This window comes from Oncorhynchus tshawytscha, linkage group LG25, assembly GCF_018296145.1.
Source record: "Oncorhynchus tshawytscha isolate Ot180627B linkage group LG25, Otsh_v2.0, whole genome shotgun sequence".
Taxonomy (NCBI): domain Eukaryota; kingdom Metazoa; phylum Chordata; class Actinopteri; order Salmoniformes; family Salmonidae; genus Oncorhynchus; species Oncorhynchus tshawytscha.
The window spans coordinates 14,535,733-14,550,115 of record NC_056453.1 but is presented as its reverse complement, the minus strand read 5'-3'; the positions used below and the strand labels follow the sequence as shown (position 1 = coordinate 14,550,115).

The following is a 14,383-nucleotide window of genomic DNA, read 5'->3' as shown; positions in this document are numbered from 1 at the left end:
TATTCCTGGCAAATGTGGGGTAGATGCAACATATGACCAACAAAAAAAATGGTTTGAGTGAGAGGACTACCTGGTGTCTCCACAGTTCCTAAATCATTTCAATGCACTTTTATGACTCAAAGAAGAGTCTTCAACTATAAGGTGTTTTTTGAGCTCTCCAAGGAACTAGTTGAGGAACTAGAGCAGGCACACTTCCAGTTGTTTAGTTTGGAACACAACCCTGCATCCCTGCCATTACACAATAACTATTGTTGTTTACGCAATCCAAAAATTCACCATTATAAATCAGAATCTGGGTCAGGTGGGCATCATTTGAAAGCTTGTTCGATTGCCAATGCGACTAGCTAAGTTATACAATACAGTATTAGGCTTTCAAAAGGCAATTCAGAGAAACAGATCATTTTGGTGCGCATAGAATGGAGACATGAGTTAATTCAGGTGTGTGTGTTCCGCGGCAAATTTTCTTCACACTTAGACAAACAGGCTCATTCTGTTCAGAACAACCCAGGGTATGACGCCATGTCATCTTGTAACTGTACATCAAACATAGTGATTATTAAGGTTGACACTGTTTATGACACGAGCTTTATATGGAAATGTAAAGTGCACATTTGGCTTGCTAGTATGACATCAAAGCGGTATTTATTATAATCTTGAACGTCTCATATTTCCAAATACATCTAGTCCTCTTAATTTATAGCATTTCCTTCACTCAGACACCAAAACATTTGCAAAGTTGCCTAATTAGCGGAGGGATGGGGGCATCTTCTTGTCGCGTGAGGTGCTCAAGTTCAGAACAGCCGAAGGTCAAAACCCATACAACACTGTGAAGCGCAGAACTTGAGCTCTGACATCATTTATAGAATGTTACTGTACAGCCACTGTGTTCCAATTGATGTACTTATCAGTGCCCAAATCTGCCATTTTCAACACATACAGTACGGGTATTGGTGTAAAGGCCTACGATAATGCCATCAGCTAGCTTTTACTTGAAGATTTAAATCATTTCTGTCTCTGACCAGCCTTCGGGTAGACCCACAACAGTAAAGGTGTTTGACTGTTCCTGTCTGTTTGTGTGCTGACCCCGCAGACTGCCGTCTGCTCTTCAGACGCCTGTTCCTCTGTGAGCCCCTGTGTGTGACGCCGGACATCATTCCTGTTGGATCTTCACGTCTGTAATTTTCAAACGTGGCAGTCAGGCTGCTAGTAAACATACACAGCCGCTAGTACCGGGTCATCTATGTTAATGCTGTAAACCACTTTTGCTATATCACTGACCCAAAAACAAAATGACCAGGATGTTATGTTAAAATGGTTATGCACTTCTTGTAAAAGAGTCAACGCCATGCTTTTTTTATCGTACTTATTAACATCTGACATATTGCTTGTCTTTTTGAAGTCTAACAGCGGAAATATTGTTCTCGCACAAGTGCCATCTCCTGGAAGTGCAAAATCGTCACAGGTTATCCCTAATGAGTCACCACAGTTCATTTGCATCAGGGCACATTAATTGGTACATCCCATTCAGCCATATCAACAGGAAGTTGTTGTGTGGCACACACACGTTATATCCAATAAGGTTAAATCCCCTGAATTATTCCTGTTCATGGGACGGAGAACATATTTATTGTCACGCCACTAATGGGCAGTGAGGAGACGGAAGTGCAGTTTTAATTACTTATCATCTGTGCATCCTGTTTTCCCATCAAATCAACATCTTCAGTTCTTTGATGCCGACGTCAGAGGGCCAAAGATGGCAGTGTATCCACAGGTTGTGGGGCGACAATCTCCCTTCCTCGCCTCACCAGTTATGATCTTCATCGTTTAAATGAAAGATAATGAAAGATATCTACAGTAGTTTGTATTCCATACACTTATATTGCTTACAGGTGAGTACGTTCTTGGAAAAGAACAGCCTAGCAACATCCTCATTCAGTAATAGGTATGGTAATAGAGTAACCCCTACCCATAATATCTACATATGTTACACCTGCTTTGGGTGCAACCAAATGAAGTCATGAGAGACTGGGGCTTTGTGCACTTGAACTCTTCAACTCCATTAAAGAGATGTGGGTTGCAGTTGAATGTTAATACAGTCGATGAACACGCCAAAGGCTCCATCAAGAAGAAAGGTTCTAGGTGAGCAAGTTGACTATGCTGATGGTTATCTTTAGGTTTCATACTGTAGATGTTTAATGATTTGCATTGCAGTCGCTTGTGTGTGTGTGTGTGTGTGTGTGTGTGTGTGTGTGTGTGTGTGTGTGTGTGTGTGTGTGTGTGTGTGTGTGTGTGTGTGTGTGTGTGTGTGTGTGTGTGTGTGTGTGTGTGTGTGTGTGTGTGTGTGTGTGTGTGTGTGTGTGTGTGTGTGTGTGTGTGTGTGTGTGTGTGTGTGTGTGATCACAGATCCAATATCACTATCAACAGGTTTGTGTCGTGAATTACTCATCAGCATTATGAAGCTCTCTGCTTCTGAAAGCCTACATCCCATAAAAAAAACATACAGTATATAGAACCACGTCTTGTCCTCAACATCCATGTCAAGGAGAAACACAGGTTTGAGTGTGTGAGTTTAAAAATACATACTTTACCAAACACAATGCCCATTTGACATAAACGTTTTGGTGTTTTTCTAACTCTGTTTGTTTGCAAACCTCCAGTTACTTAACTACTCTTCATGAGGGGGTATTTGAGGTAGTCTGCAAACATTCACACTGTTGAGTAGAGGCGAATTGCTATTTCATTGTATTGCACTGCAAAAGAGGATTCACGCTGAATGTTTGCAGATTCGTTATGAGTCTATACCAGCAATATGTACTAAAAAGGGTTCCCTTTTCCTTTAGACATTTATATCAAATAGCAAGGCCCTTGTTTAGAAACTCTAAAGATGCCAACTCTTTCCCTCAAAGAATTAGCTGTTATACTGTATGTCTAGTGGGTCATTTAGAGTTTTCTCCTCACCATAATAATGAGATTCCATCCACCGATGTTTTGGGTCTTCCCCACCACCGTTGATGGTCTCGACAAAAAGCAAGAGGAAGCCTCTCTAGTGCTAGCTGATGCACATGTATGGGAAGAGGACAATTGCAAACTGTATAGCCTCTGCTTTGAAATGTCTACCCCTCTGCTTTGTCACGCTTGACACCTTGAAGTAAATACTTAAAACTCTGCAGTTCCTCGTTACCTATAAGGTGGGGGAACACAAAGAAAGTCGAATGCTTCATACCGAATCAACAAATACTTGACAGGGATGGATGTTTTGTGTACTATGTAATGGGAATGCTGAAGTATGTTAATGCAATGCCTCTTTAAAATGTAATTAATTTGTTCTAGCATCAGGGAAAGCTTGTACCACGGTACACTTGTGGTCTGGACAGGCATGACGACACTATCACCACACATCACTCATACTTCCCTGCAAGTTCAGAGTTCAACATCAGAGTTCACTCGGCTATCTGACTAAGCTGGGAGTTTAGAACCAAGCCTCCATTTGTTAGTTAGGACATACGGTTCTTCTGCTCAAGATGACCAGGCCAAAGGGAGTGTGGTGAGCCTCTCAGGTTATCTACAAGTCCATGCTATCTACAAGTCCATGCTAGGTAAAGCTCCGCCTTATCTCAGTTCACTGGTCACGATGGCAACACCCACCCGTAGCACGCGCTCCAGCAGGTGTATCTCACTGATCATCCCTAAAGCCAACACCTCATTTGGCTGCCTTTCGTTCCAGTTCTCTGCTGCCTGTGACTGGAACGAATTGCAAAAATCGCTGAAGTTGGAGACTTTTATCTCCCTCAACAACTTCAAACATCTGATATCTGAGCAGCTAACCGATCGCTGCAGCTGTACATAGTCTATCAGTAAATAGCCCACCCGTTTTTACCTACCTCATCCCCATACTGTTTTTATTTATATACTTTTCTGCTCTTTTGCACACCAATAGCTCTACCTGTACATGACCATCTGATCATTTATCACTCCAGTGTTAATCTGCAAAATTGTAATTATCCGCCTACCTCCTCATGCCTTTTGCACACAATGTATATAGACTCTCTTTTTTTTTCTTCTACTGTGTTATTGACTTGTTAATTGTTTACTCCATGTGTAACTCTGTGTTGTCTGTTCACACTGCTATGCTTTATCTTGGCCAGGTCGAGGTTGCAAATGAGAACTTGTTCTCAACTAGCCTACCTGGTTAAATAAAGGTGAAATAAAATAAAATAAAAAAGTCACTCTCTAAAACAGCCACATGGAAGGCATGAGTAGCAACGGGGTGGGTTCTAGTGTACATCAAATTATACAGCTCACTACAGTGGTAGATGTTTGATGTTGGATTTGTAAAATAAAGGAACGTATCACAGTGATTCCCATATAGCCTAATACATTATTTCCATAATAAGTAGTGTTTTAGAACTGTAGCAATATGCATCGATAGTTATAAATGTGGTGTATACCTTGCGTCATGTACCTTGCAGTAGGTCATGTTTTGGAATTGGTCAGACTAATGGAACAGCCAATATCAATCCTTTGACTGCAACATTTAAATTCCATTTTCCCTTGGTAGGTCACTAAACGAGGAAATGATTGCATGCAATTACATCCATCTTGACCATGTACTGTTATAATCTCCACCCAGCACAGCCAGAAGAGGACTGGCCACCCCTCAGAGCCTGGTTCCTCTCTAGGTTTCTCTATGGCACTTTGTGACATTGGCTGATGCAAAAAGGGCTTTATAGATACATTTGATTTGATGCAATATTGTGCAAATGATCTCATAAGACAATAAAATATTTTAACACTCTTTATTTCAAATAAAAATATAAATTTATATCAGAATCTATATAAAGTTGTATAAATCACAGTGTTAATACATTTACAATAATGTGATAACAGCATAGAGAGAGCACCTTCTCCTCGAATAGTTGTTGTGACCAAAAATAATTAAGTGCCATTATCTATAAGTTATGTACAATACAGTAATTTACCGTAACAATCATATATCTCAAGTTCCATAGAGAAACAATCACAACGACTCTGCTATTTTTGAGTGACAAAAATCAGAAGACCAAAACAAAACGGGTCTTGTCAGAAATCACATCAGTCCTCCAGTCAGACTTTCTGAAAGGCTACCGAAACCCACGGATTGCCGCTGATTCAATGTCTTTGGCAAGTGTGCAGACTTCGAGATGCCTTGCCGTTGTGCTCCCCTCTCTGTGTTCTGCAGGACAAGCCGTCTCCACAGTCACACCGTTGAAATATCTCCAAACCGTGTGTGTCTTTCCTTTGGTGTTTGGTGCAGACCTGACCATCTTTCAACACTGGCTTGCAGATCTTGGACCAGAAGTGACGCGCGCAGCAAAGTCCCTCTGTGCAATCCGAAGACCTCAGGCAGCGCTTTCCTTCCAGACCTGAACAAATAAGTAAACTACATGAGCATATTGTTGGCTTGGTGTATAACAAGACATATATCACCCGGAGTCCATTCACCACGGTAAACATCATAACTGATTTGTTTACATACCTTTTGGGGTTTGTGAAAGATCTTGCGTGGGCAACTTGGAGTTCAGTTCCACTGTAGAGTTTTTCTCGGGTGTATTGCTGGGTGGCACTATGTCCTCCATTCGGATGTGCTGAACCATGTCAGGATCGCTGGGTAAACACACACCTAGGAAGGTAACAAGAAGATCAAACATGAGATGATGTGCTTGAAATTACACTAAGTCCTTTCAACAAGTGTGTTGAATTGCTTAAATTCAACTGACTACACTTCTCTTCAAAAGTTCAAAGCAGCGAGGAGTGGCTTCAGACACATCTTCTAAGGCTCTATTGAACAGATTTGACGGTGTAATTTAACATGAAAGAGCTGGGACTTGTAGGCTACTCACCATTGCTGCACTGGTTGCCCGGGCAGCACATAGTGTCCCGGATACAGCGCTTCCTGCGCCTCTTGCACGGGAGACATGCGCCTCGGGACACAAAGCATAAACCATGGTCACCGCACTCCTCGTCCGTGGAGCAACTCAAAGACTGAAAGAAGAGAGGTAGATGATTAATGTATGCATTTAACTTTTAGAATAGTATCCAATTTAAATAATAGGCATATTGGTAAACTGTTCATTTTAACGGAGGGAATCTATGGTCCATTTTTAAACCTCCAATTTCAACACAGTGTATAGCCTACTTTGATCAATATAAAATAGTTAACTTTTATGACAAATTGATGCTGGGCTTACCTGTATGGTATCAATTGCCATATTTTGGGTCCCGCTGTCAAATGAAAATTCGGCTGGGCTCGCGCTTATCGGGTGACTCAGACCCGCCACTAAAGGTATGTTCTTGATGGCATTTGAGTTGAGAAGCACGGATTCAGCGCATGCAGAATCAAAGTATCCGACCAGCATGTAAAAGATAGCGGAATAACCGAATGGCAGCATCATTGCCATTGTAGAAATGGTTGTTGTATGTACAAATGGTACCAATTCCAAGATGCAATAGTAGCCTACAACTCGAGGGCAGATAGGTGTATTAGTAGGAGGAGTAAACTACCACTGTAATCCTAGGATTCCTGATGCAAGATTTATACATGCCGAGTTGTTTGCATCCCGCCCCCAGCCATGTGTAACAAAGGGGTGGATGACATTTCAAAGAGCTCAACTCATGATGCATCCCACAGCAAGTACCCATTGGCCGGGAATCCTATTCCAAAACATGTCAAGAATGTTTGTGTACAATGACTGTCAATGACTCGTCACGAGATGACACACCGACACATTTTTCCTCAAATGGACACGTTACCCCTATTACCGTTATGCAGCTACAGTCTTTCATTTGACTCATATTTTGTTGCACGTTATCAGCATCTGGTCACATTTATTGATAACACTGGTCATTTGCAGCCTATTTTATCCCAGAAAGGTGTCACTGGTTGCACTTAAATCGGTATTTCGAGATGATGAACATGATGGGGGCTACATTGTGTATATTGAGTAGTTTTTCGTTGTAAGCCTACTGTTAATAAATGTTTATACCTTTTTATAACGGAGGTCTATCAGGGGTCATCAAATGCCTCTGCAAATAGTGGCTCTTACTGACGCCAGGCGCCCCGTGGTTTTCTAATGGGTGATCATTAAAGACATTTACTCCCCATTAGCGGCATTTGATCCGTAATTGTAATGGAAGAACTTTGAAATGCACTTGATTTGAAAAAAAAGGTGGCGGGGATCAAAGGGGAATATGCAAATCGTGGAGAATGAAAAGTTTACTGAATTACTTATAAATATGGGTTGATTGGCACCCCGCGATAAAGAATTCACATCGGTCTCTCTTTCACATCGGTCTCTCTGAATTTCTTATGTAGCCTGTAAAACAATTTAGACACAGAAGTAGGCATATTCCCTTCCCCTCAGATAAAGCTGTTGTCAGCATAATTACCCCTACAGCAGCTCTCGTGATGATGTAGCCTATTGTGCAAATTCCAACATTGTGGCATGATAATTAAGTTTCAATACATCTGTAAAGAGTATTGTAAAAACTGTTGCTTGATATCGGGGTATGAAAGAAAGCCTGTCCAGTTTTTAAAACTAGCCTGCTCTTAAATTAGGAATAGTGGATTAGAAAAACATTTGCAATATCCCAAAACATCCCATTTGAAATAAGTTTAAAAAGGGGAAAATTAACAACATCTTTAAAATACTATAGGGACTTATATCATGATTGAATATAATACAAACATATATTAAAGTTGTATTTTAAAGTGATTAAAATATTTTTCAAATCTTAACCATAGCCTAAATAACCGAACTAGATAATTGAGTGAATTATTCAGGAACAAAATACGATTTAACCGTTTCAAAGTGCATGTTTGCCAAATAGCCTAGGCAAAGCCTCTGAAATAAATGTCTTTGATGTTGTTGACAAAGGTTAGTTAGGCTTTAATAGGCCACCAGAAGACAAACGTTCAATACACTTCATTTGACGTCAATTGGCAGCATTCATCCCGATTCGTTGGTCTTTAGGCTTTGTTTTAATTGTACATCCAAAGCCTACAGTGGTGTAAAATGAAGCTTGTGTGAAGGCCCCTTTGATGAGGACAGATCAAACAGTCCTGAACCCCCATGTCTTAATCAGACTCCGGCAGCTATGGCGTTTTTACAAACAGTCCGTTTGCTCGGCTTTTAGCGGGTTTTAACATACGTTTTTTTCGGTTACTCCGCAAATTCATTTGGTAGGATGCCAGGTCTGTTTTGAAATACCTGGTTGCGGCCTTCATGCTACAATAGACCCTCACTAGTTAGCCCATGTCCCTAAAGTGTTAAACAAACACATAATCCGTTTGTGTTCTATTTAAATAATAAACGGGCAGAAAATGTACTTTATAGTTTAGTTAGATAAGGTAATCTTTCGCCTGGAGGGTCAGGTGTTCAGAAAGCTCCCTCCCGTGGTCAGAGTGGTTATCAAAGGAAGTACTAACAGTGTATTGAACATGTAATTCTATCAAATAAGCTGCCTTGTAGTTACCGACCCAGTACAAAATACCAGCACAGATCGGGGAGTAAGTAACCAGAGAACAGCTTCACCAAATGAAATGAGGAGCATCATCTTTCATATTGATTGAAAGTTACATTTTATTGTAAGAAAACTGCATATAAATAGATGGACCATAAAAAAAGCAGCAAGCCATGTAATGACGACCGGTTAAGTTGTTTGATCTTGTCATGCAGCATTAAAACAATTATTGAAGATATCTTTTGGACGCCTTCGATTTTAAGGCACTTTCAATAATGCCAAAAGCGATGTAATGATGTTCAGAACTGGGGTGAGCGACTTCAGTAATTCAGTGGATGATGGTGATAACATGAAAAGATCATTCAAGCTTGAGAAAATATGTCGAGATTTAATTTGACAAAACATATCCCAAATATTCAAATTAAATAATACAAGTATAACCTATTTATACATATATATATATATATTTTTTTAAATCAGCACTAAATATTGATGTACAGAAATATTTACTTCTGGTCCTAAAATAAATAATATTCATTTGTTTTCAAGCGCAATATAAAAGTTAGAAATTATGGTAATATATGTGAGGCCTGTAGAATAGCAGCCATCTTGCCTTTCATTTAGAAATTCTAATGTTCTAAGGTCCATTTTGATGGGAAATGAATCATGTGAATAGCAGAATAATCTCTGTATGACAGACTGATTGTATTTAGCCATGTATCAAAGTCCACTTGCCGCCTCCCTTTAAATTGTCAGTGTATTGACATCATTTACATGGGATACAGCTTTTGTCAAGTTGACATCAAAAGTAGATTATTTAGCCTTTTAGCTAACCCTTATCCTAACCCTTTTCTTAACTTCAACCTAATTCTCCTAACCTGCTATGTTAATTATCCTAACATGCTGAGTAAGTTCTGCTAAACCTACAGCGAAAAGTACATTTTGACAAAAGCTGTGTCCCTTCTAGACAAAACCCCTGCTGTGTCCCTCTCTGGAAAGCCTGGTTTTGTACAAGTACCAGTTTGCCCTCTAGTGGTATAATCTGTTCTTTGCTGTTACCCCACTCAATGGTTGGATCCTTCCTTTGCACTCCCGAAGGTCAATCTCCGAGCCCCCGGGGAAATCTAATTAGCATAATTCAAAAATCCCCATAAAAAATCTGTCATGTTTAAACTAGAGATATCTGGGTTTTTCTTTTTTTGCATCGGATGCGTCTCAATCCACCTCATCTGCTTCATCATGTGGATTGAGACGCATATGTCGCACTACCTCATCTGCTGAAAGGTCACAGAGCTAGAGCTATGTTTGTCAGACCATGAGACATCCCAAAAATCGGTCTGCTCACAAAATCGTCTGTAGGGTCCGAATGGTTTGGCCTACAAACTATTATAACCCCTCTATGGAAATATGAGACTCTTGAGGATGCCCACAGGAATCACAAAACTTGTCTGAAGGTCCCTGGTACCAGTAAAAAATAATAAATAATAATAATGGAAGTACTGTGTTTATGTAGACTGTTTAGTGCCAAAAATATGGGGTTAAATACATGTTTAAAGAATAATTATTGTATGTTTCCAGATCTCTCATATCTCTCAGATATAGGATAGACACTTCAGAACAAACTTCCTTTAGAATTTTTTTTTTGGGGTGGTGGCTATTTGTTGTTCCTGTAGTGAATCTGTTATTCAATGCGTTTGTAATGGGCTAATAGCAGTAAGGCCAAATAACATGTTTAATCAATGATTATATATTTTTATATACTGCAAGGGGTCTTAAAATTCTAAATCAAATAGCTAAATGATCCTTGGTGTGACCTTCTTAAAACAATTCCATATAGCTTAGTAGAATCCCCCCCCCCCCCTTTTTAAATATATATTTTCCGCACTATTAGGTTTAATAATACTGTGAAATTGTGAAAATGATGATAATGCCCTTTTAGTGTAAGAGCTGTTTGAAAATATTGCCTGAAATTTCAGCCTGTTCTGGTGGGATGGAGTTTTGGCATGCCTGGTGACATCACTAGGTGGTAATTTAGTTAATAGGTTTGTAACTGTCTTATTGGTCTCTCTCCCAATATAAGCTAGTTTTCAGTTTTCCCCTCCCCACTCAGACCACTCCCAGAAAGTCCTAGCTAAGTTCTTGCTTGAGAATGTGAGCTTTGCTAAGAAGCTTTTATTATTTTTTACAATTTTAATTTAAAACAACCAGAGTAAGGTACCTAATTGTTACCCAGAAATTATTTGATATTGAGATTTTAAAAAACGGCTGCATGTGACCTTTAATAAATAACTAAATGTTAATAAATTGAAAATTCCAATATGTCCTTGCAATTTCTTAACACTGTAGGGCTTTAGAAAATATTTGAACGGTGAAGGGAAGGCCCAAGTAGTTTTTATCAATCAAACAACTTTGCGTTTATAAATTGTGTAATTACATGTGTGTAATTGAAAGTGGCGTGTGTGTGTTTTTTTCCCAATGGAATACAGTATGCATAATAGACAATATATCATCTTTATGTGTTGTGATCATGTGTAACATCCAAATGTATAATATGATACAAAGGAACTTGTAAAAAATAACATTTTGATTATTGATGACAAGTGTTTAAAAGAGTCAAACCCCCCGGAATTGTGGTCCATAAATGCTACAACAGTGAGCAGGAATCTCTCCCTCTCAGTCCCAATCCACTCGGTATCACAAGTAATCACTGAAAACACTGGTATTGTAAGTGCTAACAGCCACAACAAATACATAAACCTAAATATACAAATATGTGACAAGAATAAATCAAAAACCTCTCCATGAGGGGATCCAGTGGGGGGGCATGGTTGACGATGATGGTGAGAGACTTTTGTCGTTCTAAAACATTAGTCCCAATGCCACCTCGGAGGAGAGTGGAGCAACATTGGTGAAGGCATCTTGGTGACCCAAAGCGGTACGACTGCCCCATTCACTGTCACTGTCCATTCACAGCATCATCAACTGTCTGTCTCTCTGTTCTCTGCAGCCAAACCCTTGAAAGGCATCCCCAGAAAAGTCAATTATGAGGCAGGACTAGGGAGCTACTGGAGAGGCTACTACACATGGAGGGTGGCGTTAAAAATCTGTATCCCAGCCAGACATGTCATCTGGAGGAGGGTCATCGTTGTCCTCTGGGAAACTGTCAAAGTTGCTTGTGTCAGTTGAAGACGAGACCTGATAGAGAAGAGGAGGGGCTGGATTAATTGCATGTAATGGTTTAATAAAGGAAGTCATGCTAACACTGGCATGCTTTTCAGATGCATCATTTTAACATGAAACCAACACGTCTTTTTACTTACTTCAGGGATGATTGGAGGAGTCAGGGTTCCTTTCCTCAACCCTTCCCAGTTAAAGCCTTCAAACCATCTGAGTTTCAAAGAGAGAAACAGATAACTCTGTTTAAAAAAAAATCTTTGCTGTTGTTTTTTTCAGTCTAAAGTGCAATCATGGCCATTAGCCAGGCAGGGTAAAGTACTTAATTGACTTACTTGTGCTTTTGGATATCTTTGACTCCATTTTTCAAGTTTCCAAGTCTTTCTGAAGGATTGTCCCTGCATAGTTTCTTAATCAAATTGGCAGCATTTTTGGTAATCTTCTTTGGAAATTCAATCATGTCGATTCCTCTCAGAATTATATTGTATGTCTTCATTGGATCTGGCCCTGAGAATGGTGGGCTGAAGAAGAAGCAGGAGCATTCATTTAAAACAAATATGTGGTACTTTAAACCTACATCTAGATGTGGGTGGGGTTGCAGGTATGAGAGACAGAGCAGGCATTCCCTCTGATCCCAGTCACTTATTCTATTGGATATACAATAAAATCTACTACAGCCATATCCACAAACCTCCTCCCTCACCTTCCAGTCAGGAGTTCGTACATGAGGATTCCCAATGACCAGTAGTCAGCGGAGATGTCATGCCCCTTGTTCAGGATGATCTCAGGTGCCACGTACTCCGGGGTCCCGCAGAAAGTCCATGTCTTTTTCCCAAACCCAATCTTCTTGGCAAAGCCAAAGTCCACCTGTGAAGAGACAGGAGCGCGCCAATGAGATCTCATTGACCGAACACCCTTTCCAGCATTTGCCGTGGGTCTTGAGCCATATTATTATACTGCAGGTGTGAAGGTGTCCTCAGGTCTCTGGCCACTCACCAGCTTGGCATAGCCTCTGTGATCCAGGATGAGGTTCTCGGGTTTGAGATCTCGGTAGATGATCCCTTTGGAATGCAGGTAAGCGAAGGCCTCCACCACACAGGCCGTGTAGAACCGCGCGGTCGGGTCTTCAAATGAACCTCTGCAATGTGGAAGACAACATTCACGCAAGTCAGAAGGATGAAGGCAGAGGGGAAAGCAAGGCGACATGGTATCATTTGAAAGTGAATTGGTTGAGAGATGCATTTCCCATACCTGTCCCTAAGTATGGTCCAGAGTTCTCCCCCAAGGCAAGCCTCCATCAACATGTAGAGATACTTGGCATCTTTGAATGTCCTATATAGCCTGAAACACACATCGAGAACATGTCAACTGTAAATTGGGTCCTTTTCTTGAGGATAATGAAGTAGTCTATCGGAAGAGATATCAGTAGAGACACCTGGCTGAGATATCTCTACATCTAGCTAGTATCTGACATCTCTACATATACAGTGCCTTCCAAAAGTATGCATACCTTCACAAAGTATTCATACCCCTTGACTTATTCCATGTTTTATTGTTACAGGCTGAATACTTTTTTTTTTACACACAATACCCCATAATTATAAAGTGAACATTTTTGCAAATGTATTGAACATGAAATACAGAAATAGCTAATTTACATAAGTATTCAAACCCCTGAGTCAATACATGTTAGAATCACCTTTGGCAGAGATGACAGCTGTGAGTATTTCTGGGTAAGTCTCTAAGAGCTTCGCACCCCTGGAGTGTACAATATTTACACGTGATTCTATTTAACATTCACATCGACGGGGATGCAGTGGAGTGGGTCGAGAGCTTCAAGTTCCCTCTGTGTCCACATCACTAAGGACCTGTCATGGTCCAAACACACCAACACAGTCATGAAGAGGGTATGACAATGCCTCTTCCCCCTCCGGAGGCTGAAAAGATTTGGCATGAGCCCTCAGATCCTCAAAAAGTTCTATAGTTGCACCATTGAGAGCTTGAATGGCTGCATCACCGCTTGGTATGGCAACTACAGAGGCGCTACAGAGGGTAATGCGTACGGCCCAGTGCATCACTGGGGGCAAGCTCCCTGCCATCCAAGACCTCTATACCAGGTGGTGTCAGAGAAAGGTCCTACAAATTGTAAAAGACTCCAGCCACCCAAGTCATAGACTGTTCTCTCTGCTTCTGCATGGCCAGCGGTACCGGAGCGCCAAGTCTGGGACCAGAAGGCTCCTGGACAGTTATACCCCAAAGCCATGAGACTGCTGAAGAAAGCTAATGTAATGGATACCCAGACTATTTACATTGATGCTATTTTTTTGCACTGGCTCCATGCACACTCACTGGACTCTACTCATACATACTACACTGACACACACACACACACACACACACACACACACACACACACACACACACACACACACACACACACACACACACACACACACACACACACACACACACACACACACACACACACACACACACACACACATTATTATTTATCCTGATTGCCTAGTCACTTTTACCCCTACTTACAGTACACGTACATACTGTATTACCTCAACTACCTTGTACCCCTGCACATTGACTTGGTACCGGTACTCCTTGTATATAGCCTTGTTATCATAATTTTTTTGCGTTACTATTGCCTTTAGTTTTTCTTATTTGCAAATTTCTATACATTTTTCATACTTTTTAA

General features: G+C 40.6%; 2 protein-coding genes across 6 annotated transcripts in view; both read right to left on the bottom strand.

Moving 5' to 3' along the window:
• Nucleotides 1-4,791: 4,791 nt before the first annotated feature.
• On the bottom strand, nucleotides 4,792-6,532 carry LOC112223992 (dickkopf-related protein 1-like). The gene is made up of 4 exons (XM_024387284.2): nucleotides 6,228-6,532; nucleotides 5,880-6,021; nucleotides 5,516-5,659; nucleotides 4,792-5,402 (listed from the first exon to the last, which is right to left on the bottom strand). Exons 1-4 carry the CDS (start codon nucleotides 6,435-6,437, stop codon nucleotides 5,149-5,151), a joined length of 750 nt encoding a protein of 249 aa, XP_024243052.1. The 5' UTR covers nucleotides 6,438-6,532; the 3' UTR covers nucleotides 4,792-5,148.
• Nucleotides 6,533-10,994: 4,462 nt separating this feature from the next.
• Nucleotides 10,995-14,383, bottom strand: part of prkg1b (protein kinase cGMP-dependent 1b) — a 163,476-nt gene continuing 160,087 nt past the window's right edge. For all 5 annotated transcript variants that reach the window (XM_024387764.2, XM_024387765.2, XM_024387762.2 and 2 more), the window contains 6 exons: nucleotides 12,925-13,014; nucleotides 12,670-12,811; nucleotides 12,377-12,540; nucleotides 12,009-12,194; nucleotides 11,820-11,886; nucleotides 10,995-11,694 (listed from right to left, as the gene is read on the bottom strand). In XM_024387764.2, coding sequence (XP_024243532.1) covers nucleotides 11,596-11,694; nucleotides 11,820-11,886; nucleotides 12,009-12,194; nucleotides 12,377-12,540; nucleotides 12,670-12,811; nucleotides 12,925-13,014 — 748 coding nt within the window. In that variant the 3' untranslated portion in view covers nucleotides 10,995-11,595. The remainder of the gene's footprint in view (nucleotides 11,695-11,819; nucleotides 11,887-12,008; nucleotides 12,195-12,376; nucleotides 12,541-12,669; nucleotides 12,812-12,924; nucleotides 13,015-14,383) is intronic.